Consider the following 25,544-nt stretch of genomic DNA (forward strand, 5'->3'; position numbering starts at 1 on the left):
AGAGTCCCTTGAGTTGATGCTGGAAAAGTGGCCAAAAAAAGACAAAAAGAAAGGATAAGAAAGAAAGCAATGAGGATGGATGAAAGATGAATATGTAGACGAGATCGACGATGTCAGATTCATGGCAAAAGTGAGTGGTAGAAACCAGTTGATTGTGAAAGAGCAGAAGAAAATCCTCCCAGATATGAAAGAAAAACAAGAGAAGATAAAAAAAAAGGAAGAGAGAAGAAAAAAAGGACAACTTGGTAAAAAATGGAAAAAAAAGTTTTGTAAAACAGTTAGTCTAAAAAAAGGGGAATAGTTGGCATGGGAGGAGGAGTGAAAAAAAAAAAAGAAAGTAGAAAACAGGGGAATGAGTTGGAAACGTCTTGTAAAAAGAGAAGGTGAACAAATAAATTAGTGTTTAGACAATTGGAGAGGGTGGAAAAAAGGTTAAAGCAATGGTTGGAAAAGTGGCAGAGACAGCTGGGAAAACATAAAAAAGAAAAGTGGAAAAGTTGAAAAAAATAATAATAATAAAGGAAAGAATTATAAAAAAGTAAGAAAGTTGGAAGACGTGTGGAAAAATTGGAAAGAAAAGTAGGGTAATGTTTGAAAAAAAAAAAGAGATGTATTAAAAAGAAGTGATGAAAAATATTAAAAAGAAAACCAACTTAAGGACTAGTGGTTTTTTAAGGAGAGGGAAATGATAAAAGTTGAGTACTTGTTCTCGCTCTATAGGTTATGATTTATTATAAAAACGGTGGTTAAAGAGGTTTCTGATGAAAATTGAGAGATCTTGAATTTCTTGAATTGTTCAATTTATTTTTGTACCTCTTTTATTAATAACAGAATTTTTATTTTATTATATTTTTGTATTTTTTGTTGAATAAAGGGTGGAAATCCTAATCAAATTTGATTATATAATACTATATATACTTATTTTTAAGTAATATATCATTATATTATTGAATGTTACTTTATTTTTAATTTAAAATCACCAAATCATTGGATGATACACATCAAATATGTATAGTTTTATTGAATTTGATTTAGTTTAAACTCTGAAATTGTATCAAAAGCTAAATCAAGTATCATGATTTGCTTACATAGTAAATCCCTTGTTTGTTTAGATACAACAAGGTTTAAAGGATGAGAAGAGAGATTTCAATCTGTCACATGTTCGAATATTCTTTGGGCAACAAATTGATGGAGGTAATGACAAAAAATGTATTCGAGTCAAATTCAAAACTTGGAGTTTTTTCATCCCTTGACAAAGCGAGATTTGGGATTTGTAGAGATCGGCATGTGCATCTTAGGTTGCTAATATTTGAGTTACTGTTTGGTTATAAACCCAAAAACATAACAATTATGGATTATATATTCAAATTGGATAACATTTTGATAGTGAGCCGATTTGAGAAAGACTAGGCCAATTTATTTGGATGTTTCAAAGTTGTTTAAATGTTATTTTAAATCAATTAAGTTGTTGAAAAAAACAAGTTATTTAGGAAAAATTTGTCAAAGTTCTTCAACTTTCACTCTCTATTTACAAAATTTTGACCTTTTTAATCCTTGAAAGACAATTTATTGAATTGACATGTTCCCACACATTATTATTTAGAATTTTATGACTTTTCTCCCTTATATGTCCTTACAATTTCAGTTATACCATTGTGGTATAAGAAACTATCTAGGATTTTAAGTTGTAAAACATTTGGATAAAACCATGTAAATATAAAATAATATGTCATCATATAATTGAAGGATTTTAAATTAAAAGAAATTTGATTACTATCTATAATCAATTGGTGGTAGGGTTAGATTTAAACTAAATTGAATTTGAACATAGTGCAGTTTGAATTCGACTAAGAAATGATTGGGCGAGCTCAAGCTCACCAAGCTTTGTGAAAATGGTGATCGAGATCGAGTTTGTTGGAAGAACAAAAAATCATGTTTGGCTTGAAATTACTTGAAACAGGAAGTACGACCATGTTCGGTTTTGATGCAAAAATTATCCAATCGAAATTAGCTGCAAGAAATTAACATGTTTGGTTCGATTAAGCAAGCTCGGAACAGAGAATCAAAAGAAAATGGGATTCTAGCCAGCCATTGGACATTGTATCATCTGAACAAAAGCCTATTGTATCATCCCACCATTTAGATATAAAGCGCGAGAGAAAATGTGATGGTGGAGAGCCTGGAGACTTCAGTCAACTAGAAGAAACGTGAAAGAGTTTTTTTCCTTTAGAATGCCAAGCAAAAGGTTCACGTCTCCCGATGAAACTCTTCAATTTTTCAATTTAGATTTCTATCGACTGGCATTTCAGAAAAGAGAAAAGAGACCGTCGAAGCATGGTGATTCCTTTGAAAAGTTTCATCATCAGTGATGACACCGAAGATTGAAAATTAAACCCAAAGAAGAAATATTATTTTATAAAACTTGATCTAGGGAGAAATGATTAGTTTTTAGAGAGTTAGGAGAGAAAAAAAAGATAAAATTTTAAAGAATTAGAATTTTGTTAATTTTAACTATTTATAGGTGGATAAATAAAATTTTCAAAATTAACAAATAAAAACTCGAGAAAACATCCTACCTTGACTAGGAAATAATCCTTCGGCCAAAAAAAAATCCTGAGTTTTATCTTGGCCCAGCGACGACACCTACCAGGGCACTGTACTGTTTTGTCTCAGCAGTATTAACCTAAACACCAAAATCAAATGTATTATTAATTAATTAATAAATCCTGCATGGCGTAGACGGTGGATGCCAGCTGTGACAAAAGTTGGGTAAGTTTGTCTTTGTCTGGGTAATTGAATGGAAATACCATTGTTTTTTATGTGGTAAATCCTGCATGAGAAAGACTTACCAGCCGACGACACTTAATCATTAATGTTTTCTTCCCTCCAAACAAGTAAAGCAAACACTCTGTAGTCTGTGGTGCTTCAAAACTCACCTCTACTACTTCTCAGAGAAACACACTGATCAAGCCATGAAGCTCTACTTGTACTTGTTCTAAACCTTCCCTTTTGATTTCTTTCTTTTAATTGTCTGTTGTTTCAAATTACTTTTCTATAATTTTTCTTACCCATGTTTTAACTATCAGTTCTCTTATCTTTTTTATTAGATCTGTTTTATACTGACTCAGTATCAATAAATTTCTTACGATTTAAAAAAAAAAAGAAATTAGCAGTATCCTCAACTTCTCTTTTTATTATTGCAGGTAGTTATCTGTTTGCTTCAAGCTAGACTATGTTCATTGAGGGTTGCTCTTAAAAACTTTGATTTTTATAGTTGTTTGTTCTGTGTGTGTGCGCGCCCTTTCTTTTTTGTCTCCTGAGAACGCTTAGAAGTTTCGTTCTTTATCTTTTCTGTTTCTTTTTGTTTCCCTGTTTTCATTATTGAGTTTTCGATTAGCCTTGCTTTTATGTTCAGTATTCTCAGTGTAAAACTAGATTTTGTTCATTAAGCTTTTCTCTTAAATATTTTCTGAAATATTTTGTTATATAATGTTGTCCACTTCTTTTTCTTTCCTTTCCCCTGCCCCCTAGGCTTGTAGCTTTACTTGAGAAGGAAAAAAAAAAAAAAAGAGAGAGAGAGAGAGAGTGTGTGCCTGTGTGTGTGTTCAAGTGTTTATATGCAATGGCTGAAGAAATAGCTATCAGTACTGCTGCGGGACTTGCATCAACAGCTGCAGAGTCAGCATATGATTTGCTTAAACAGCCGATATCTTATGTGTTCAAGCACCAGAGCTATATCAACAAACTCAAAAAACAAGTTGAGGATCTCAGAAATAAAAGAGAAACAGTAGAAAAACCTGTAGAGTCGGCTGAAAGACAGGGGGAAGAGATTTATAAAGCTGTTAAGAAATGGCTGAGTGATGTAGATGAGTTCACTGAAAGGGTAGAAAGGACCATCATTGAGGACGAGGATAAAGCAAACAAGGGCGGCTGTTTCAAAATGGGATCATGTCCTAATTTGATTCAACGTTACAAGCTTGGAAAGGAAGCAATGAAAGCCACAATGGATGGTGCCAATTTGCTGGGGAAAGGCAATTTTAGTAGTGTTTCCTACCGTCCTGCTCTGCAGAAGACAGAATCCATGTATGTTAGAGACTATGAGACGTTTGATTCTAGAAAGCAAGCTTTTCAGGAAATTATGGAGGCATTGCAGGATGTTAATATTAACATGATTGGGGTATATGGGATGGGAGGTGTGGGCAAAACCACACTGGTCAAAAAAGTAGCATGGGAAGCAAAGAAAAACAAGTTATTTGATGAGGTGGTCATCGCTGAGGCAACACAAACTCCAGACTACAAAAGAATTCAAGAAAAAGTTGCTTCTGAGTTAGGACTGGAAATTAGGCAGGAGGGTGAATATCAGAGAAGTGGTCTCCTACGTGAGAGGATAAAGAAGGAGAAAAATTTACTAATAATTTTAGATAATATTTGGACAAAACTTGACTTGGATGAAATTGGAATTCCTTTCGGTGGTGTTGGGAGAGAAAAAGATGAGAAGATCAGGCCATGCATAAAACTTGACTTGGATGCAGTTGGAATTTCATTCGGTTGTGTTGAGAGAGAAAAAGATGAGAAGACCAGGCCATGCACTATATTGTTAACTTCTAGAAATCGGGATTTATTAAGCAAAGATATGAAGACTCAGAAAGACATATTCATTGGTCCTCTATCTTACGGAGACGCATGGAATTTGTTTCGCAAGATTGTGGGTGATGCTGCTGAAAGCTCTGATTTTCGTCCTGTAGGAGATAAGATTGTTAAGAAATGTGGCGGTTTGCCAATAGCAATTTCACTAATTGCAAATGCATTGAAAAATGAGAGTCTTCACTCCTGGGAAGATGCCTTGGCTCAACTACAAAGGTCTAATCCAACACATATTCTAGGTATGGATGAAACTTTGTATTCTACCATGGAGGTGAGTTACAAATTTCTGAAAAATGAGGAAGCTAAATCATTATTTCTTCTTTGTGCTCTCTACAATGCTGGTAATAGTGTGTTTATTGATGACCTATTAAAATACAGTATGGGTTGGAATTTGTTTGGAGATGTTTATACATTGGAAGAAGGAAGGAATAGGTTGCACAGGTTGATAGATCATCTCAAAGCTTCTTGTTTATTGGAGGATGGTACCTATGACAATTCAGTTAAAATGCATGACATTATTCATGTTGTTGCTGTATCAATAGCAGCAACGGAGAAGTTGATGTTTAATATTCAAAATGTCACTGGCTTGAAAGATGTTTTGGGGGGGAGAATATCAAAAGATTCAACTGCTATATCTTTGCCCTATAAAAATATCAACGATGATCTTCCTGAACGGTTAGAATATCCAAAACTGGAGTTGTTCTTCCTATTTTGTAAAAATCGCTCTCCACAAATTGCAGATGCTTTTTTCGACAAGATGAAAGAACTCAGAGTTTTAAGTGCCTACGGAGTGCAATTCTTGCCATTACCTTCATCCATTTCTTTCCTAAAAAACCTTCAAACATTGTCTCTGAAATCCTGCACATTTGGGAATATAAGAATACTTGGAGAACTAAGTAAATTAGCATTTCTTAGCTTGGTTGGGTCTAATATCGAAGAGTTGCCTGTAGAAATTGGACAATTGACTCAGTTGAAGTTGTTAGATTTGAGCAATTGTTTAAACCTTAAATACATTGCCACAAATGTCATATCCTCCTTGTCTCAATTAGAAGAATTATATATGGGCAATAGCTTTGTTCAATGGGAAGTTGAAGGAGTCGATAATCAAGGACGAAGAAATGCTAGTCTTGAAGAGTTGAAGCAGTTGTCTAACCTAACAACTTTACATCTTCATATTCAAGATGCTCGAGTTATGCCACAAGACCTATTCTTCAAGAAACTGAAAAGCTATAAAATATTTATAGGAGATAAATGGAAGTGGCCTATTAAATTTGATCTTTCAACTTCAAGAATGTTGAAACTCAAGATCGATGTTAGTATTCATTTGCAACATGGGGTTAAAAGTTTGTTGAAGATGACCAAAGTTCTCTCTCTAGAAGGAATGAGTGGTGTTAGAAATGTTATTTATGAACTCAGTGTGGATGGTTTTCCACATTTAAAGCATCTGCATGTAAAAAATGATCTTGAGCTTTTATATATCATTAACTCAGTTGTTTGGAAACTAGTCTTTCCCAACTTGGAGTCCTTGATTCTTGGTAATCTGATTAAACTGGAGAATGTATGTCATGGTCAACTCAATGTAGGGTCTTTCAGAAAATTAAGGATCATAAAAATAGTAAAATGTGATAGATTGGAGTATCTCTTTGCATTCTTCATAGCAAAAAGCCTTATGCAGCTACAAGAAATTGAAGTGACTGATTGTAAGAACCTAAAAGAGATTTTTGGTGAAGAAAATAATGACCATGGTGATGAAATTGAAACAAATAATCAGACTGAGCTCAATCATTTGTGTTCTTTGAAACTACAACGTCTACTCAAATTCATAACGATCAGCTCTGACATGAGGGTATGTTTTGTATTTTCATCTCTCTTTCTTTTTTTTGAAGTAGAAAGAATTAGTCTTATTAGTTTATGAAAAAATTTGTTTTTTACAGATTGTCTTTCCAAGATTGGAGAACTTGAAAGTATGTTCAATTAATTTTGAGAATACATGCATTCATCAACCTCTAGCAATGTTTCATTATAGTCAATGCCTAAAAAGCTTAACTGTGGAGGATTGTGATGACTTGAAATTTTTGTTTTCATCCTCTATGGTCAAAAGTCTAAATCAACTCCAAGAGCTTTTGATAAGCAATTGTTAGTCAATGGAAGTAATAATTGACTTAGAAGGAGTACAAAAAGAGGACAAGATAGTCGATATGAGTTTTCCTAAACTATTGTACATGAAGCTCAAAGTTCTTCCAAAACTCACAAGTTTTGGTGCAGGAAATTTGATTGAGTTCCCTTTCTTAAAAGAACTTCACATTGAGCATTGCCATAATTTGAAGACATTCTTCTGCAAATCTTTTTATCCAGAAATAGAGGGAAAAGCTAAGGAAGAAGTGAACTCGGAGAACGACTTTATTCACGTAAACCCACTCTTCGATGAAAAGATAATTTAGTTAATTCTTTATAATAAAAAACAATGTTGCCTATTACCTTCAAAATGCTTTTAGGTTTTGAGAGCAGTCCAACCTGACACAATATTTGGATAGCATTCTCATTGTGAGCTTGTGGCTATTTTTATACAAAAATATTAAGATCATGAATTGTTTGTTGCAGGTTGCTTTTCCAAGTTTGGAGAAGATGGTGCTCTTGCACTTGTATAACTTGCAGCTGATATGGCAAAAACAAAAAGTCCATGTGGATTCCTTTTGCAAACTAAAAGTAGTGAGAGTTGAATTCTGTTTAAAGTTATTGTCTATTATTCCATCTAATACTCAAGGACATCTCACCTTTCACAATTTAGAGAGTTTGAAAGCTAGTGGTTGTTTGAGTATGAAAAGTCTCTTTCCAGTTTCTACCGCTACTGGTCTCGTGCAACTTAAAGAGCTGTTGATATACTTTTGTGGGTTGGAGAAAATTGTTTCTGAGGAGGAAGTTAATGGGGCCCCAATATTTTTGTTTCCACAATTAACAGACATCTGCCTTTTCAATTTACAGGAACTGAAATGTTTCTACCCACGGTTGCATGCAGTAGAGTGGCCAATGTTAAAATTTTTGGCTGTGCATGGATGCAAGAACATAAATTTATATGCTTCTGAATTTCCTAGTTTTCAAGCCATAGATGGGGAGAGGCAGCCTGCCCTTTTTTTGTTAGAAAAGGTAGGATTTCAATTTCATTGAAACCCACTCATAAATAAAACATCTTTACATTATCCAGATTGATTTGATCATCATCCCTTTTATTAGAGGTTGCACTTTTTAGTATTATTGGTGTGCAACTAAGTATCCAACACAAAAGACAAGTCTAATAGGTGGAGGAACTCTTCAAGACCTTCCATTAGCCAATTGATGTTAGATAACTACTGGGCCTAAAGATATACTACACGAACTCAAAATCAAGATTTGAATTAGGCATCAATGAATTTTATTTTCCAATTCATAAGAAGGACATTAAATTTTCTATTGCAAATGAAAATAAACTAAGGGGTACTTTTCCTTTTGTTTGATTATAATAAATTTGTTTTTCTCTATAAATCTGTCGAGTTAATATGTATTAATCGTCTGAATATTTCAGTTGCAAGATTTTATTCAATTTGCTGATTATTAATTCTTGGTCATTTATGTACTTCTTGTTTAAGGTCTATTTACTTCGTAAGATATTTATTTAATTAATAATTTTAAATGCATAAACAGCTCATGAGCTGGAGAAAGTAAACCAATTTCTTTTTTTTTTTAAGTTAAAATTTGGCTCATAATAGTAGATAGGACTTTTGCCTTGTATGAATCCGTTTACAGCAATGTAATTTACATTATCTCTAGATTATAGATCTGGTTATATATTTTTTTTACTTGCTTATTTGACGTTATATAACATGTGACATCTGTATCATTTATATAAAAAAAATCCTAGTTATTTATTTGTGCATTGCGGTGCACTCGTTGATGACTTAATGCTCACACCTACTTATTTACTTGTTCATAATTTTTAGGTCATACCAAATTTGGAAGTGTTGGCATTAGATGCACATGGCTTCAAATTGACATTCCTACACTCTGAAAAAGTTGAGAGCTTTGGCAAGCTTAAAAAGCTTTTGCTGTTTTTTTTTTATGATGAATTGGTTGCTTCTTTGTTCGATTTCCTTCAAAAATTAAATTGTTTGGAGTCACTTGCTTTTTTTTGGTATAAAAATATTTGATATAACTACAAAATATTTTATGTTTATATTTATATATAAATAATATTTTTATAAAAAATATTTTTTTATATAATAATTTATTTTTTATACATAAAAAACCATTCTCGCACTCACTTCTCACATTAAGTGCAAGAATGGTTTTTTAAATTATTTTTATATAAATAATATTTTTATAAAAAATATTTTTTATATAAATTATTTTTGTAAAATAATTATATAAAAAGTTATTTTTATATGGAAAATTATTTTATATTCATATGAGACATGAGTGCGAGAATGCTTTCGCACACTTGTATATAAATATTTTTATATAAAGTGAAAGAAATGTATGCATTCTTGCGTGCATGCATTCGCACTCACACTTTGCACTCGGTTTTTAGAAAATTCTGTTTTTGCTTTCCATTCTAATTTGATATCAGAACTTGTTTTACTTCGACTAATACAACAAATATTCACTATTTACGCAACTAATGTAATCGGTAACAAAACAAATAAACAAAATCAAATTTCTCTTAAAAATTAGTATTCAAAATTTTAAACTTTTATCTATGGAAGTTTCCACAAGAATTTTTCAGCAAAAATTTCGATTTATTATGATATAAGTTATCAAATTATCTTGTATTCAATGTGATGATGTACTGCTGGAGTTTACCACCGTTGGCTGGGTCGAGAAAGAACAAGGTTGAAGGGAAGGTATACTAAAGGAAAAAAAGTATTATTGGAATAAACGATTAATTTGCTTATCAAAAGTTTGTCTAAAAATGTTTAGGCGGATTTTTTTTGTTTATTTTAATTAATATCCCAAAAACAAATAACATTTTCACTACATAAATATTCAATTTGTTAAGCTTTTTTTTTTCAGTCTCTCAAAATTCAAAATATTGATTGTACTGTGGCTTAACCTTCTTTTTTGGATTTTACAGATTGGTTTCCGCAACATGGAATATGTCAAGCTCTCTGAATTCCCCACATTGAAGGAGAAAATTTGGAACGAAGGATTGCCAGTTGGCTTATTCTGCAATTTAAAGTGGTTAGTATTGGATGAGGATTTTGGTGAGTCAACTGCTTTTCCGATCCATGTATTCGATGATTTAAGAAATCTGGAAACTTTGGAGGTGAGAAATTCCCATTCATTGAAACATTTATTTGATATAAAAGGAAAGTTATTGAAGAGCAGTAAGGAAGAAATTTTGGGCTTCAACAACCTGAAAACGCTGAAGGTTCACAATTGCAGCAGCTTGAGATATATGTTTACTCCTATAATCTTGGGCCTTGATCAACTTCAAGAGATTGAAGTGAAGAATTGTGCTTTGATTGAAGAAATTATTACAAAAGACGAAGGAAAGGAGGGAGCCATTGATAAAATTTTCATCCCTCATCTGAATTCCATTGTTCTTGAGCTATTGCCTGACTTGACAAACTTCTATTCAGGAACTAACTATTTGGAATGCCCTTCCTTGAAAAGTATTACTATAGCCAACTGTCCAAAGATGGAGACGTTTGTTTTCTTCGATTTGAAGACGGACCATTTTGATCGTACTGCACCTCTTTTCAGTGAAAAGGTTGTCCTTTCTTAAATAATTTTCTCCTATTTTGCAAGAAGAATTTTTATTTCTAGAATTTTTCACCCCTGCAGTCATAATATCTAAAAAGTTACTCCAACAAATAGAAATTTTCTTTCTAGGCATTGGTGAAAGAAGTTTTCTCTAAGCTAGTTTTAATTTTTATATGGTGGTCATTAGTCTTTGTTATCATTATCTGAACTCAAAATATTGTTGTTATGGTTCTGTTCCCTACAAACCTCAAGATTTGATCATAATGCGCATATTTTGCAAGAAGAATTTTCGTTAAAAATTATAATATCCTTAAAAATTACACCAGGTAGAATATATTCTTTGCATAGGTGAAAAAAGTTTTCCATTAACTAGTTTTAATTTTAGTATCATGGTCAGCAATCTTTGTTATCATTATCTGAACTCAAAATATTGTTTTTATGATTCTGTTTCCTACAAACCTGAAGATTTGATTTGGTTTAATAGTTGTTCAACCTGACAAAACACTTTTTCGTTTTGAGTCATATATAAATGCCCCAAAATTAATGTCATCAATTGTCTACTGCAGGTCGCTTTTCCAAGCTTGGAGAAGATGGTGCTCTTACACTTGGATAGCTTGCAACTGATATGGCACAACCAAACACTCCATCTTGAATCCTTTTGCAAACTAAAAGTAGTTAGAGTCGAATCATGTGAAAAGTTGTTGGCTATTGTTCCATCTAATACTCAAGGACATCTCACCTTTCACAATTTGGAGATATTGGAAGTTAAAAATTGTTCGAGTATGAAAAGTCTCTTTCCAGCTTCTACCGCTACTTGTCTCATGCAACTTAAAGAGCTACTGATATACTCTTGTGGGTTGGAGAAAATTGTTTCTGAGGAAGAAGTTAATGGGGCCCCAATATTTTTGTTTCCACAATTAACCTGCATCCACCTTTTAAATTTACAGGAACTGAAATGTTTCTACCCACGGTTGCATGCAGTAGAGTGGCCAATGTTAAAATTTTTGGCTGTGCATGGATGCAAGAACATAAATTTATATGCTTCTGAATTTCCTAGCTTTCAAGCCATAGATGGGGAGAGGCAGCCTGCCCTTTTTTGTTAGAAAAGGTATGATTTCAATTTCATTGAAACCCACTCATAAATAAAACATCTTTACATTATCCAGATTGATTCGATCATCATCCCTTTTATTAGAGGTTGCACTTTTTAGTATTATTGGTGTACAACTAGGTATCCAACACAAAAGACAAGTCTAATAGGTGGAGGAACTCTTCAAGACCTTCCATCAGCAAATTGTTGTTAGATAACTATTGGGCCTAAAAATCAAGATTTGAATTAGGCATCAATGAATTTCATTTTCCAATTCATAAGGATATTAAATTTTCTATTGCAAATGAAAATAAACTAAGGGCTACTTTTCCTTTTGCTTGGTTAAAATAAATTTGTTTTTCTCTATAAATCTGTCGAGTTAATATATATTAATCGTCTAAATATTTCAATGGCAAGATTTTATTCAATTTGTTGATTAAAAATTCTTGGTCATTTATGTACTTCTTGTTTAAGGTCTATTTACTTCATAAGATATTTATTTAATTAATAATTTAAAATACATAAATAAATAGTGAGCTGGAGAAAGTTAACGAGTAATATGAGTTTCACTAATTATAAACCAATTTCCTTTTTTTTTTGTATTAAAATTTGGCTCATAATAGTAGATAGGACTTTTGCCTTGTATGATTCCGTTTACAGTAATGTAATTTACATTTTCTCCATATTATAGATCTGGTTATATATTTTTTCACTTGCTCATTAGATGTATATAACTTGTGACACCTGTTCTGTTTATATAAAAAAATCCTAGTTATTTATTTGTGCGTTGCGGTGCACTCGTTGATGACTTAATGGTCACACCTACTTATTTACTTATTCATGATTTTTAGGTCATGCCGAATTTGGAAATGTTGGGATTAGACGCACATGACTTCAGATTGACATTCCTCCACCCTGAAATAGTTGAGAGCTTTGGCAAGCTTAAAATACTTTGGCTGTCCACTTTTGCTGATGAATTGGTTGCTTCTTTGTTCGATTTCCTTAAAAAATTAAATTGTTTGGAGTCACTTGCTTTTTTTGATAGTAGTTTCAAAGAGCTATTCCCCTATGAACAAGGACATCTATGGAAACAGGATTTTCTAGGGAACACATTTCTTCCAAATCTTCAAAAGCTGGAAGTGCACAGATGTCATTGTTTGACAATTTTAATGTCGTCTGCAATGTCTTTCAAAAATCTTGAAACTCTAGAAGTATACAATTGCGATGGATTAGCCAAGGTACTAACAAGTGAAGCAACCAAAACTCTTGTCAATCTCACAACAATGAGAATCAGAGAGTGCAAGCTGTTGACAGAGGTAATAGCGAACGAGGGAGGCAAAGAAGAAGAGATTGTTTTTGGCCAATTGAAAGTTCTGGAGCTTCACTGTTTATCAAGCCTTGCATTCTTCTGCTCAGCTAATTATTCCTTCAAATTCCCCTGTTTGGAGCAAGTTATTGTGAGTCAATGCCCAAAATTGAATGTCTTTTTGTAAGGAGTTTTAAGCACACCATTGTTAAAGAAAGTATAATTGACTGAACCAGAGGATAATGTAGAATATTTTTGGAAGGATGATCTCAATTCTACTATTCAGCAAATATTTACAGACATGGTACTTACTCTTCCACTAAACATTTGCTTTCTTTTTCTTTTACAACATTGCTATTGATATAGATATATATAGATATATACACACACACACACACTTTAAATATTGCTGCTAATAGATATGTTGGTTAGAACTCAATAATAATAGTACTAATATTAAAGAAAAGGTAAAATAAATAAAAATGATATTTAATTATTTAATAAAAATGATAAAAATAAATAAATATTTGAATAAAATATTTAATTAAGATAAGATTTTTGTGATAATGATATAATATTTAAGACTAGAATAAAATATTTGATTTGGAAAGGTAAAATAAATAAAATGATTGTATGGAGAGGATGGGGAATATTGTTATTAGTTAACACTATTTTATTTTAATATTAATAAAATTCACATTAGGTGTCTATCAGTTTGTAATATTATTTGGGATACTAAGTATAGTATAATTTTGATTTTATTGGAGAGATTAATGCAATGTTGGCAAAGTCATAACTACAAGAGCATTATCTTCTGTTGACTAGGACGAAATGTTACCAAACTGATATTTCGATTGAATTAATCCCATTATGCCACGAATCTCAATCTACTGATAACATATAAAAATCAATTACAGACTAAGCAAGTTTGAAAAAGTAAGGAAGTTTGAATGCCCTTTTTCTTTTGTATACCTTTCTTTTAGCCGTGTTCTTTCTCGACACAGCCAATAATGATTAACTCTAGTAGTGCATTATCACATTGAATGCAAAATAGTTTGATAACTTATATCATAATAAATCAAAACTTTTATTGAAAACTTATTATGAAAACTTTAACGAATAAAAGTTTAAAACTTTGAAGATGGTGCTCTTGCAACTTGATAACTTGCAGCTGAATGTGAGTTCTTATATTTAACTTTGTGTAACTTTCTTTGCTTTGGCTTTTAAAAATCAAAATCTTTATTGTACTTTGTTATAAATAAATTAATATTTGGTTTTCATAGGTTGGCTTCCGTAACCTTGAACATTTGACACTCTCAGAATTCCCTAGCATGAAAGAAAAATTATGGAATGGCCAGTTCCTAATGGACATATTTTGGAATTTAAAGTCGCTAGTGGTGGATAAAGTTTCAATTATATCAAGTGGTATTTCATTGAATGTGTTATGCCACTTCAAAAATCTGGAATTGTTAGAGGTAAAAAGTTGTGAGTCACTAGAACAGGTGTTTGATTTGGAGGTAAATCATCAAGAAATTTTGGGCTTAAAGAAATTCAGATCATTGAAAATTGACAATTGTAACAGCTTGAAATATATATCGACTCCATCTGTATTATTGGGCCTTGTTCAACTCAAAGAGATAGAAGTGAAAAACTGTGCTTTGATAGAAGAAATCATCAAAAGCGATGGGGAGAAAGATGCGGGAAGTGATAAAATTATAATTCCTCTATTGAACTCTATCATGTTTAAGTCATTGCCTAACTTGACAAGCTTCTATTCAGGAAGTAAAATTTTGGAATTTCCTCCCTTACAAACTATTATTGTTAAGGACTGTCGAAAGATCTACATGAAGGAGCTCAGTATTCATTTTTCATCCCTTTTCACTGTTAAGGTAAGTTTGTTTCGATTCTTTTTGCACCAATATGTTTAATCAAATAAATTTGCATACTTAGGAAACAAAATGAATTTTTTTTCTAAAAGGAAAAATTATATTCCTGCAGGTTGTATTACCCAGCTTGGAAACATCTTCTTGCTTCCAGAATTTAACAATCTTGGTTATCGATGGCTTTGATCATTTGCAATATCTTTTCCCATCTTCTATGGTGAAAAGTCTTTTCAAACTAAGGAAGCTTAAGATATCTACATGTATGTTAATGGAAAGAGTAATAGATGAAGATGAAGGGAGAGCAGAAATGATGTTGTTTCCTAAACTGTACCAGCTAAAGCTTAGAGATCTTCCGAAACTCACAACATTCTGCAACTCCACAGCAAATTATGTTGAAATGTCTTCCTTATTCAGACTCTGGATTGATAATTGCCTGACATTGAAACATTCATCTCCAGTTATGTATGTGGTGATATGACATTATCAAGCAAAGAACCTGAAGGAATGAATGCAAAGGATAACTCTACTCACGTGCTATCTCTTTTTGATCAGAAGGTGATCCATCCCATTAATTTTTTTTCAAAATTTTTTTCTCATTCATCATATATTATTTATAAGTTTTAAAGTTACTAATATTGGATGTTTATGTTACGATTGTAACTTGTAATCTTCAGGTAAGACTACCTAGTTTGGAGAGATTGCAAATTAGCTATGCTGATCAGTTGGTAAAATTATGGAACAATCAAGTCTTCGTGGATTCCTTCAATAAATTAAATCGCTTGTTTCTACGATTTTGTAAAAATCTTGCAAGTGTTTTTCCATCTAACATGCTTGGGAAGCACCAGAAACTGGATTTCCTGGGAGTACAAAATTGTGATTCAGTTGAGGAGATATTTGAAGTGCTCAAGAAAAGGTCTAGTATGATGGAGGAAATTGTTGCTGAGGGGGAAACAGTCCCCAGGTTTGTATTCTCCAAATTAACCCACCTGTCTCTAGAGATGCTACCCAGTCTCAAGAGTTTCTACCCAGATATGCATATTTCAGAATGGCCAATTTTGGAAGATTCGAAGGTATATGGTTGTAATAATGTGGAGATCCTTGCTTCAGAATTATTGAGCATCCCAGGAAGTCATGGAGACAGTCAACAACCACTGTTCTTCGTTTACAAGGTATTAATCATGTCTATAATTTAACAAGTACCAATTTTTCTTATTGGACAACGATATCATCATTATCATTATGAATATAAGTCCACAAATGTCACCATATAGAGTGCTAAGCACTTTAATTAATCATCTTTTCTTTTTTGATTCAACACTTACTTTTTATGATTAACTGATTTCCCAGGATGCATTCCCTAGCTTGGAAATACTAGAGTTGTGTGGAATGCCCAGGTTAAAGCATCTATGGAGAGGAAATTTTCAGCCTTGCAATGCTTTTCAAAATCACCAGACTCTGAAAGTATCAGAATGTGACAGTTTAGAAAATTCATGGTCCTCATCATTGACTTTCCAGAACTTGACAACTCTGCAAGTTTCAAAGTGTGATGGATTGAGATATTTACTGACCCCCTCAAAAACTAAAACTTTGGGTCAACTTACAAGAATGAATGTATCTGATTGCAAACAGATGGAGGAAATTATAACACATTTGGGAGATGAAGTAATGGGGAATTCAATTGTTTTCAGCAAATTGGGTTGTTTGGAACTTCACTGCTTGTCCAGCCTTAAAAGCTTCTGTTGTGGGGATTATTCTCTAGAATTCTTATCCTTGAAAAAAGTAATTGTTAGGCAATGCTTGGAGATGGAGACTTTTTGTCATGGAGTTTTGAGTACACCAAGGCTTACAAGACTACAGTTGACAGAAGGAGGAGAGGATGAAGTAGAAGAATGTTGGGAAGGCAACCTTAATTCCACCATACAGTATTTGTACAATAATACGGTATATTATCGACTCACCAAAATGCCTCAAGCATTACTATTGTTTCATGAATTGAATTGGTTGAATTCATGTTCTCTTCTATTTTGTTAATTCAATGAGCTATGCTTTATGATTACAGAAACTGCGGAGCTTCAAAGAAGATTGAGGTCATTCCTATAAATAGTTTGCGATAGACCATGGCTTCATTTCCTCCGGTTGAAGAGGAACTTTGTTTCTGCCATCTTAACTGATTTGATCCTCACATTCTGTTGAATGTGGAGTGCCCCCTGTTTACACATTTTGTCCAGTTGAAGGTAGGCCGTGCAATGCTGAGTATAAGATTTTTGGTTTTCACTTTAACACTCTGCTTTACTTGATGCTGTTTCATTAATTTTACCAGGTATATATCATATTTTATAATTGAAATTTGTACGTTCTTTAGATCTCTTAAGGGAGTCCTAAGTAGAAAGATAATGTCACAATAACTGATATAATAATTGCATCGTTATTGGTTGAAGAGTGAGCTATTTTACTTCTGATGTTATCATGAAAGTATTTAGTTTGAACAATACTGTGTGCACACGTTTTTTAGTACAAAATTGGTTGCATAAATGATATGTCATAACGTGCTTATGTCATTTTATTCTTAATTCAAAATTATCCAATCACATAACGACATATCATTTATATACTTAATTATGTACTCAAAGTATATACATAAACTTCTATTGATTTACATTTATGGGGTGATTCATAAATGGAATTTACTCTATCATCTAAATTATACGTGGTATACATGCAGCACATAGATACATATACGCTAAATTTGGCATGGTTACAGCGAATTTTCTAAGTCTAGGTTTGTACAATTCTAGCATTTTACAATTACTTGAAACAAATTTGATTCCATTTTCATGATTTGTAGAAAACTGTCCAGTGTATAGCTCATAAGAAATAGACAACGGCTCCTGAAATAGCTATGGTTTCTGTCTCAGAAGTTGCATCAAAGGCTACATCAGATATGTATGATTTGCTTACACAGCAGATCTCTTATTTCAGATACAAGAAAACCTGTCATTTTTATCCTTATAATTGGTTTCAGTCAAGTCAACATCTTTTAAGGCAACAAGTTATTATTTGTAGAATGGTATTAGTTTTAGACAGATTGATTCAGTCAATTCAATTGCAGGTCAAGCAAGTTCAAAGGCTAAAACAAGTTTTGTCGATTGACTGTCAAGTCCTGGTTTGACTGGCCAGTCCAGTTTTTAAAACAATGTGTGGTATGCATTTAAAACAAGATAGCAAGTTACTTGGCATAAGAAATCAAACAAACAAAATATAATATCTATATTTTTGTTAAATTTGATATGAACAATCAGGCTGTACAATGAGTGGCTATCATGTAATTATGCTAGATTGAAATAGGAAATCGGGCCTCCACCACCATGTTTTCTGCCTGCTTCCTCTCGGATTCAAATAGCACAGAAGACAGATACCTCTCTCCAAAGCTTGGAAAAATTACCTGCATCAGAAAATCACAAGTCCATCTTTAAGCACACACAGAAAATTATTGAAAACTTTACCAAAGAATCTGCTAGGGGAATGTCTCCGCTTACACCAAAGTGGTTTAGCAACCTGAAAACATGGTTAGAAAAGGTCACTGGAAGAAGTAAGCAAACTGCTATGTCCAAAACGATATAAGCATGTACTCGTTACATAAATAAACAATAGGTATGTGAAGTTTAAATTTCCCAACACCTACACTCTTATTGAATTTTCATTTCACTTAAAATCTTCAAACACTTCTGGTTAATGTGGGACTAATCCAAATTCATCTCATAACATTATTACCCTTTCACATCATTATTTTTACTGTTTTACACATTTCAAAAACATGCTTTTGAAGGATTCTACAGAGCATTGCGCTGAAATTTCATAGTAAACAAATTCAAGGATTTCTTGAAAGAAAATTTGGCTTACTTGAATAACTTCATCAACAATGTTGACTTGCAAAACACCTGGGACAAAACCAGCACCTATTCCTTGATCTTATGCAGACCTTCACATTTATACATACAATAGCATCCAGTTAGTCACAACCGTAACCAAAGAAGTCCTTTATTATGTAAATAAACAGTAATACATAGTTAGATATAGATATAGATTATGTTACAGCTCCTACATTCAAGGTGTACAGTAAGAGACGTGGGGCTGCCACCAGGGGAGTAAACCAGAGAACAATTGTGGGGCTGGCTGAGATTTTTTGGGGTGTTAAATGTTGGGGGAAAGCCTCCTGAGTTGTTTGGAATGGAGGCTTTGCAAATTAGTAAGAAGGGAGGAAAAAAAGTACCTTTGGGTTGGCTGGATTTTCGAACTGCTGCAGCATGTAAGCATTTGGTGTCTTAGCCAAAATCTCCTCTGCCTTCTGAGCAGCCCCCTTCATCCCTTCAGCAGGATCAGTGAGAACCAGCTCAGCTCCAAAAGCTCGAAGAATAATTCTTCTTTCAATACTCATTGAAGCAGGCATTGTAATGATAAGTTTATAGTGCTTGACTGCCGCAATGAATGCCAACCCTATCCCAGTATTTCCACTGGTTGGTTCAATGAGCACACTCTTCAACAACCATCCACAAAACACAATCAAAACCAAGGGAAATATAAAACAACAGATATTAATTCTTCGATCGGACCCAAATAAAAAAGAAATGAAAAAGGGTGTGCACACAGATCAGCTACGATTAGAATGGTTACATACTGTCATACAGTACACCAATTCCTTTTTACAAAAAGATTTTTTTCAAATGATACACCTACCATAAGTTTCTATACTACACCATTGTCATGACATTGTTGAACTCAAACTTATTTTGCATTCATATTATGGTCTTGCATTCCCTCTCTCTTGAGCACATGTTTCTCCCTCTGTAAAGCTATTTTTCTCCATCCTGTAAAGTCGTTGAATTATTTAGGAAGGAGTGATCCAGTGGCTCACAATGTGCACCAATCCAATCCAATCCAATCCAATAGCCATTCAACGCGGAAGGTGATTTTTAAACGAAAGCGACGTCGTATAGCTCACGAACAAGGAAACAAGCCACTATAAAAGGCGAGCAATCGCCACCGCAGATAAAGATTCGCTTAAGCATTGAAAACAGAGTCACAAAAATGCCAGTAACCCAAGCAGCAACCCTGAACCACATCTCCAGAGAATCCTCGGATATAAGGCGTCTCGCCAACTTTTACAAGGAGGTATAATTTTCCACTGAAACTGATGATTTTTTGTTAGAACTTACTTGAAATTTGAACGTTTCGTAGATCTTTGGTTTTCTGTTTTGTAGATTTTTGGTTTTGAGGAAATTGAAGGCCCAGATTTCGGGGAATTCAAGGTGATATGGCTGAATTTGCCTGGAGCTTTTGCTCTTCACCTCATCGAGAGAAGCCCCGTCACCAAGCTTCCAGAAGGTCCCTACAGCGCCACGTCACCCGTCCTTGACGCCAGCCATCTCCCCAGAGGTCATCATATCTGCTTCACTGTCAACCATTTTGAATCCTTTGTGCACACTCTTCAGGTATTCCTTTGTTTTTTCTTGTAATTTTCAATTATTTCTAATGTATTTAATCGTTTTTTGCTATGCTGCTGGCAAACAATGAAAACAACAATTCATAATAATAATAATTTTGAAAACAAAATCTAAACATTATTGCATAGATTTTTCAAAATTACAATCGAAACCCAAAAATACTGGTGAATACAAGTAAATACTGATAGGGTGAACTTTCATTCTTTTGAAGTTATCACCAAAATAAGCTTTGCAAAAACAGGAATTTGAAGTCCTAGTTGATATGGTTTAACCAAAAATAAGGTGGATAAAATGGAGTGAATATTCTTTCTACTTCTGGTACCCTGATAGATACCCAACCAATGTTCAACCAAAGAACAAAACACACAATCAGATGAAGAGAACAAATGTTATTTTTATTGCTTTGGAGTTTATAGTGGATAAACCAACCATTTGAGAAGCTGTGGTCTCCCAATTCCGGCCATTCGAAGCGCTGGAAACCCGCATTAAGCCAAAAGGTTCTAAGTGCCCACAGCAAAAACTGCCTAAAAACCCTAATTTCTTCTCCTGCTCTATTACAATTATAGCTCCCATTTATATATACTTTACCCTACCCTTTAGGATTAGGACATGTGTCCCAAACAAATCCTAGTGCTTAACATACCCATACTTTAGGTTTTTTATTACTGCTTTGTTGGAATATTGTTTGGACACATAAATTAGCATCCAATATCAACAATTGAACAACCAAATTAAGAAATATAAACTATCATAATGTGCTGGGTAGTCTCAAGTTTCCAATTCATGAGCTACTATGCTGAAAGATTATACTAAAATGAGAGGAGGATAGTCCATAACAAGCAGTTAAGGCTAGAACCGAATGGGGGCAAGAACTTCAAAATCCTTAAATTTAATCTTTCCTTTCCTTTAGAGCTTATGTATGGGCAGAATGTAAAACATGCTAAAGTTTACCACCTAATAAATTCAACCGTAAACAAGAACTGGCCTATTCGTTGCTTTAATTATGATAATAATAGCAGGTGAAGATAAAAGGAATTTTCTTGTGCAGGACAAGGGAATACAGACTTTCCAACGGTCCCTGCCCAACGGGAAGGTCAAACAAATCTTCTTCTTTGATCCTGATGGTAACTTCTTGTTTTCTTACAACTACAATGTTCTCTTAACCTTTGTCGAAAAGATTTATAATATATAAAGATGGCTAATGAAAGATGCTATTGCTCTTCTTTTTCCTCAATTTTTTTCCATAATATCTTTTCTTTCTGAGACTATCTGCATTTAAAATATTTGATTATGTACCGTTAAGATAGCCTCAAGTATTTGATCATATCCATAACATCAAATTTCGCTTTTATATTTTTCTGTCTTGTGCAGGTAATGGATTGGAAGTCGCCAGTAAGAGCAATGAATAGGCCAACTCCACCTGTGGCTGTGGTATAAAATATGTTGTCAAAGTAGGCTGAGGGAAAATGTTTGAACATATGTTGTATTTTGAGACTCTAATAATCATGTACGTTAGGAGTGCTCGGGATTGTATACATGCCTGTTATTGTTTCTTAATCTTCTCTTCCAATCAACAAATGAGAATAAATAGAAAAAGAAATCAGCCGAAGTTTTTACTACAGGTAATGAGTGACCTCCATCTTGTACCATTTGTTAGCTGACTAAATTTAATGGGCATTGAAACTGGAATGATTGAATTTAATTTGGGTGTTTCTCCATCTTGAATAAGGTGAAGTTGGGAGATTTTGAGTCTACAAATTTGGATCAAACTAGTTGATCGAACTGATTTTACCAACACCCAATGGTAAGTTAGTTAAAGATGGATTCGATCAATCAAGACTAGTGGTCAGTCTGATTTAGGTTAAGGGTAGGTTCGATTGGCCAGTTTATATACATAGCATTGTTATGTAAGAACTCAAATGGATTCTAAAAACTAAATTCACATGGTATTCTTCATGTAATTATACCATTACTTTGCAAACATTTATTATTAAACTTTGTCCAATAAATAAATTTAATATATATAATTTAAATTATTTCATATTAATATTATAAATTCAACTAATGGATCAGACTGATTGATATATAGATTCAAACTCGATTTGGATTCAAAAATGTTGGTTTAACCTTATTTTTATAAAAATATTCTATAGTGTTTAGTATATTCTAAATTTCTAGTGAGAATATTTGTGATTTCTCTCCTCATTCTTATTTATAGGATGAATAAGTAAGATTATAATTTTATATGTTATATTTAAATTTAAATTCAAAATTAATTTTTTTTTATTTTTTTTTATTAGAGATAGGATAACTCATTAATTGTAATTTTGACACAATTCTCTTAACATTGAATTATTGTCCTGTCTGAAAAATCGAATTTAAATTTTAGCTCAAGATTAACTCCTCTTCAATATTATTATATTAGAACTCTCCTTACTAATGATTCTTTTTCTTCTTTAAGTATTTTTTTCTTCAATAATTCTTCTTTTTTGTAATTTTTTTCCATTTTTGGTATCATTGTTTATCAATTGAGAAAGTCAAACTTATTTTTTAAATGACCGTTTTAAATTTAAGCCAAGCTTGCTAACCCCTCTTTTTTTTTTGGTCTCGATTAATCTCTCCTTAATCGCCCGTAGGCTTATCCCGGCCAGGCTGAATCTTAAAAATAAAGTTATAGCTCTCTCTAATCAGGCCCATTCTAATCTTAAGCTTTGACATTCCCAGCCCAACCAAACTTCTACCTCTATCGTCTCTCCGCCGTTCCCGATGATATCCCAACTCACATTCATAGACGGAACATAGCAGTTTCTCTGCAATTTCCGGTGGCGTAGATTCCCCCGAGAACCTTCGTCAAACCACAAATGACATGTGTCAGTGGCTCCCTATACCTACAAACATAACCGCGTTGAGAAGAAACCGATCCGTCGTTTTTAAAGCCATCGAAGAAAGCCGAGAAAGCTCGGATAAATCGGACGCCGCTGCTGACGCGAAATCTGAAACGGCTGGCTAGTCGAGTGCGGAGTTCAGCGAGTTGGGATCGGAGATAAAGAAGGTTTTGCGGGAGAGGAAAGAGGAAAAAGCGGGGGATTTGTTGAGTGGAGTTTCGAAGGAGATTACGGAGATAGAATGGTCGGCGTTCGGTAAAGTATTGGGGACGACAGGTGTGGTGATAGGTGTGATTGTTGGGTCGAGCGTCGTTTTGCTCACTGTGAACTTTGTTTTGGTTGAACTGTCTGGTGGGTTTTTGCTGGAAGATGCGTTCAGGATTTCTTTGGCTGATAAAGATCAAAGTCCAAATCTTCCCCCTCTTTTACTTCCATTTCCAGCTCAGTAATTTTGGAGTAAACTTGATTTTGTTTTGCTCTGTTCTTATAGTCGCTGACATATTTGCAACCTTTTTGCTGGTTCTTTGCCCATGTCTGCTACAAATAAGCGAAATATATTGAATAAAGTGAAGCTTTCACAAGTCCAAAGTTCAATATTTAGTGGCGCCTAAAGCTGAAAGCTTTTACACTAAATAATTACTAAAATTAGTAAAATATTAAAATTTTAGAAAAAAAATTTGAGTACTCCTATATTTGAACTCTTGTTAAACTTGTAAATAGAAAAAAAAAAAAAAAAAAAAACAACAACAACATAAGTTTCGGACATCCCAACCTTTTAGGAAGCTCATCATACTTTCCTCTAGAAGGCAGAGACACGGCGATTGACTCTTTATTTGGATGTTTCAAAGTTGCTGGATGTTATTTCACGTCAGATAAGTTGTCGAAAAAACAAAATTTTTAGAATAAATTTGCCAAAAGTCCTTCAACTTTCGCTCTCTGTCTAAAATGGTTTTGTCCTTTTTTATCATTGAAAGACAATTTATCCAATTAACAAGTTCCCACGCATTATTATCTTGTGATTTATGACATTTCTCTCTTTATGATTTTAGGACATATGACATTTTTCTCTTTATCATTTTAGAATAATATTTTATTATTAAAATTAAAATATTATATTAAAAATAAATTAGATTATTAGATATAAATAATTATTATATTTAATAAAAATAAATAGGTATAAATAATTATTCTATTTAGTTAGAGATAATAAAAAAATATTAATAAATTATTTTATTTAAATATTCTTGTGATAATTATTCTAAAATATTTTTTATACTACTTGGTATATTGATTAAAAATAAAGTTATTTTTAATCTAAAAAATTAATAAATAAGAATATAATTATAATAAAATCAAAATTACTTGTTAATTTTTTAATATTTAATGTGAGAGTGATTATCAGATTACCACTTACATTACCTATCATATTACCACTCGTAATAGAAGATTGTTGTAATATTTTATTATTGATAAATTAAACAAGATAATGTAAATAATAATATATAGATTATCAATGTAACTTTTATTAACTGGAACCAAACAATCTCTTAGAGTTTTATGACTTTTCTCCTAAAAGGACTCCTTAAAAATTCATCTATACTATTATGGTATAAGAAACCATGTAGACTTAAATAAAACTAAGTGTATATAAAATAATTGAATAATTTTAAATCAAAGATATTTAAAAATCAGTTGGATGAAAGTAGGTTTTGGTTTTTTATTAAGAAATAGAATAGCTCTTGTTCCATCTTAGTATGGAATTTTAGTGGACCCGAAACCTAGTTTGGAAGCACAAAATAGTATCAGAACACTTGACGGAAGACCATTTTTTAGAAATCATGAGTAAACAAAATGATGACATCAAACTCTTTACTTATTTGGTTTATTGATTATAGAGTTACCCATTAAATAGAGATTGTTCTGTTTGACATGATTAATGCGACCATAAAAGAGTGATTTGACGCAACCTAAGACCATTTTTTGGAAAGCGTAAATAAACAAAATGATGACATTGATTTGTTTAAGAATAAAAACAATATTGTTTTGCCTTATTGTTACTAACTTGAACACCAAACCCAAATTAAATTCGTAACTCACTTCAATGTTAGCAACAAATATAATGGTAATAATATCTTTTTCGTTCACCAATGAATTCAAACAAAAGTTTAATTTACAAATTTAACTTCAATTTCTCTTTAATAATATTATTTATTTAATTAATAATATTATTAATCTTATTAATAACTGTCACTTGAATAATTTAAAGTTCAAACTGTATTTAATCAAACTCATATTCAAACACGACAAGCACTCAAATCCAGTCTTTAAAGTAGTGGTCATTCTTTATTATATTTACATAATAATTAATTAATCCTGCATTATGGAGATGGTGGACGCCAGCTGTGAGAAAAGTTGGGTATATTTGTCTTTGTCTGGATGTTTCAACGTAGCTGAATGGAAACATCATTGTTTTTGATGTGGTAATTAATAATAATATTA

General features: G+C 32.7%; 2 protein-coding genes and 1 long non-coding RNA gene across 5 annotated transcripts; 2 read left to right on the forward strand and 1 right to left on the reverse strand.

Moving 5' to 3' along the window:
* The first annotated feature begins 2,836 nt into the window (after positions 1 to 2,836).
* On the forward strand, positions 2,837 to 17,148 carry LOC123210162 (probable disease resistance protein At4g27220). Of its 2 annotated transcripts, XR_006501223.1 has the most exons (9): positions 2,837 to 2,986; positions 3,204 to 6,490; positions 7,246 to 7,788; positions 12,322 to 13,080; positions 14,060 to 14,665; positions 14,775 to 15,214; positions 15,334 to 15,828; positions 16,007 to 16,600; positions 16,719 to 17,148. XR_006501223.1 is itself a non-coding variant. In XM_044628394.1 (6 exons), the coding sequence occupies exons 2-5, from the start codon at positions 3,623 to 3,625 to the stop codon at positions 11,481 to 11,483; spliced, it is 4,587 nt and encodes a 1,528-aa protein (XP_044484329.1). In that variant the 5' UTR covers positions 2,839 to 2,986; positions 3,204 to 3,622; the 3' UTR covers positions 11,484 to 11,488; positions 12,322 to 12,452. The 2 variants fall into 2 exon arrangements, 1 of the variants encoding a protein (XP_044484329.1); XM_044628394.1 differs by lacking the exons at positions 14,060 to 14,665; positions 14,775 to 15,214; positions 15,334 to 15,828; positions 16,007 to 16,600; positions 16,719 to 17,148 and adding exons at positions 9,749 to 10,387; positions 10,947 to 11,488 and having other exon boundaries at positions 2,839 to 2,986; positions 12,322 to 12,452.
* A 756-nt stretch (positions 17,149 to 17,904) lies between these two features.
* On the reverse strand, positions 17,905 to 19,516 carry LOC123210188. 2 transcript variants are annotated; one of them, XR_006501233.1, is made up of 5 exons: positions 19,394 to 19,516; positions 18,930 to 19,193; positions 18,560 to 18,638; positions 18,196 to 18,214; positions 17,905 to 18,101 (listed from the first exon to the last, which is right to left on the reverse strand). It is a non-coding gene; the product is annotated as an uncharacterized LOC123210188 (long non-coding RNA). The 2 variants fall into 2 exon arrangements; XR_006501232.1 differs by having other exon boundaries at positions 18,930 to 19,516.
* A 151-nt stretch (positions 19,517 to 19,667) lies between these two features.
* On the forward strand, positions 19,668 to 21,781 carry LOC123210179 (uncharacterized protein YwkD-like). The gene is made up of 4 exons (XM_044628416.1): positions 19,668 to 19,828; positions 19,918 to 20,148; positions 21,209 to 21,284; positions 21,532 to 21,781. Exons 1-4 carry the CDS (start codon positions 19,745 to 19,747, stop codon positions 21,567 to 21,569), a joined length of 429 nt encoding a protein of 142 aa, XP_044484351.1. The 5' UTR covers positions 19,668 to 19,744; the 3' UTR covers positions 21,570 to 21,781.
* Positions 21,782 to 25,544: the final 3,763 nt, after the last annotated feature.

This window comes from Mangifera indica, chromosome 3, assembly GCF_011075055.1.
Source record: "Mangifera indica cultivar Alphonso chromosome 3, CATAS_Mindica_2.1, whole genome shotgun sequence".
In the NCBI taxonomy this organism is placed as follows: domain Eukaryota; kingdom Viridiplantae; phylum Streptophyta; class Magnoliopsida; order Sapindales; family Anacardiaceae; genus Mangifera; species Mangifera indica.

Bases quoted from the DNA above. Each gene is read 5' to 3' on its own strand.
- LOC123210179 (XM_044628416.1), top strand. From the start codon at position 19,745: ATGCCAGTAACCCAAGCAGCAACCCTGAACCACATCTCCAGAGAATCC. The intron at 19,829-19,917 runs GTATAATTTTCC...TCTGTTTTGTAG, and splicing joins TCGCCAACTTTTACAAGGAG to ATTTTTGGTTTTGAGGAAAT. The intron at 20,149-21,208 runs GTATTCCTTTGT...TTTCTTGTGCAG, and splicing joins CCTTTGTGCACACTCTTCAG to GACAAGGGAATACAGACTTT.
- LOC123210162 (XM_044628394.1), top strand. From the start codon at position 3,623: ATGGCTGAAGAAATAGCTATCAGTACTGCTGCGGGACTTGCATCAACA. The intron at 6,491-7,245 runs GTATGTTTTGTA...TGTTTGTTGCAG, and splicing joins CGATCAGCTCTGACATGAGG to GTTGCTTTTCCAAGTTTGGA. The intron at 7,789-9,748 runs GTAGGATTTCAA...TGGATTTTACAG, and splicing joins CCCTTTTTTTGTTAGAAAAG to ATTGGTTTCCGCAACATGGA.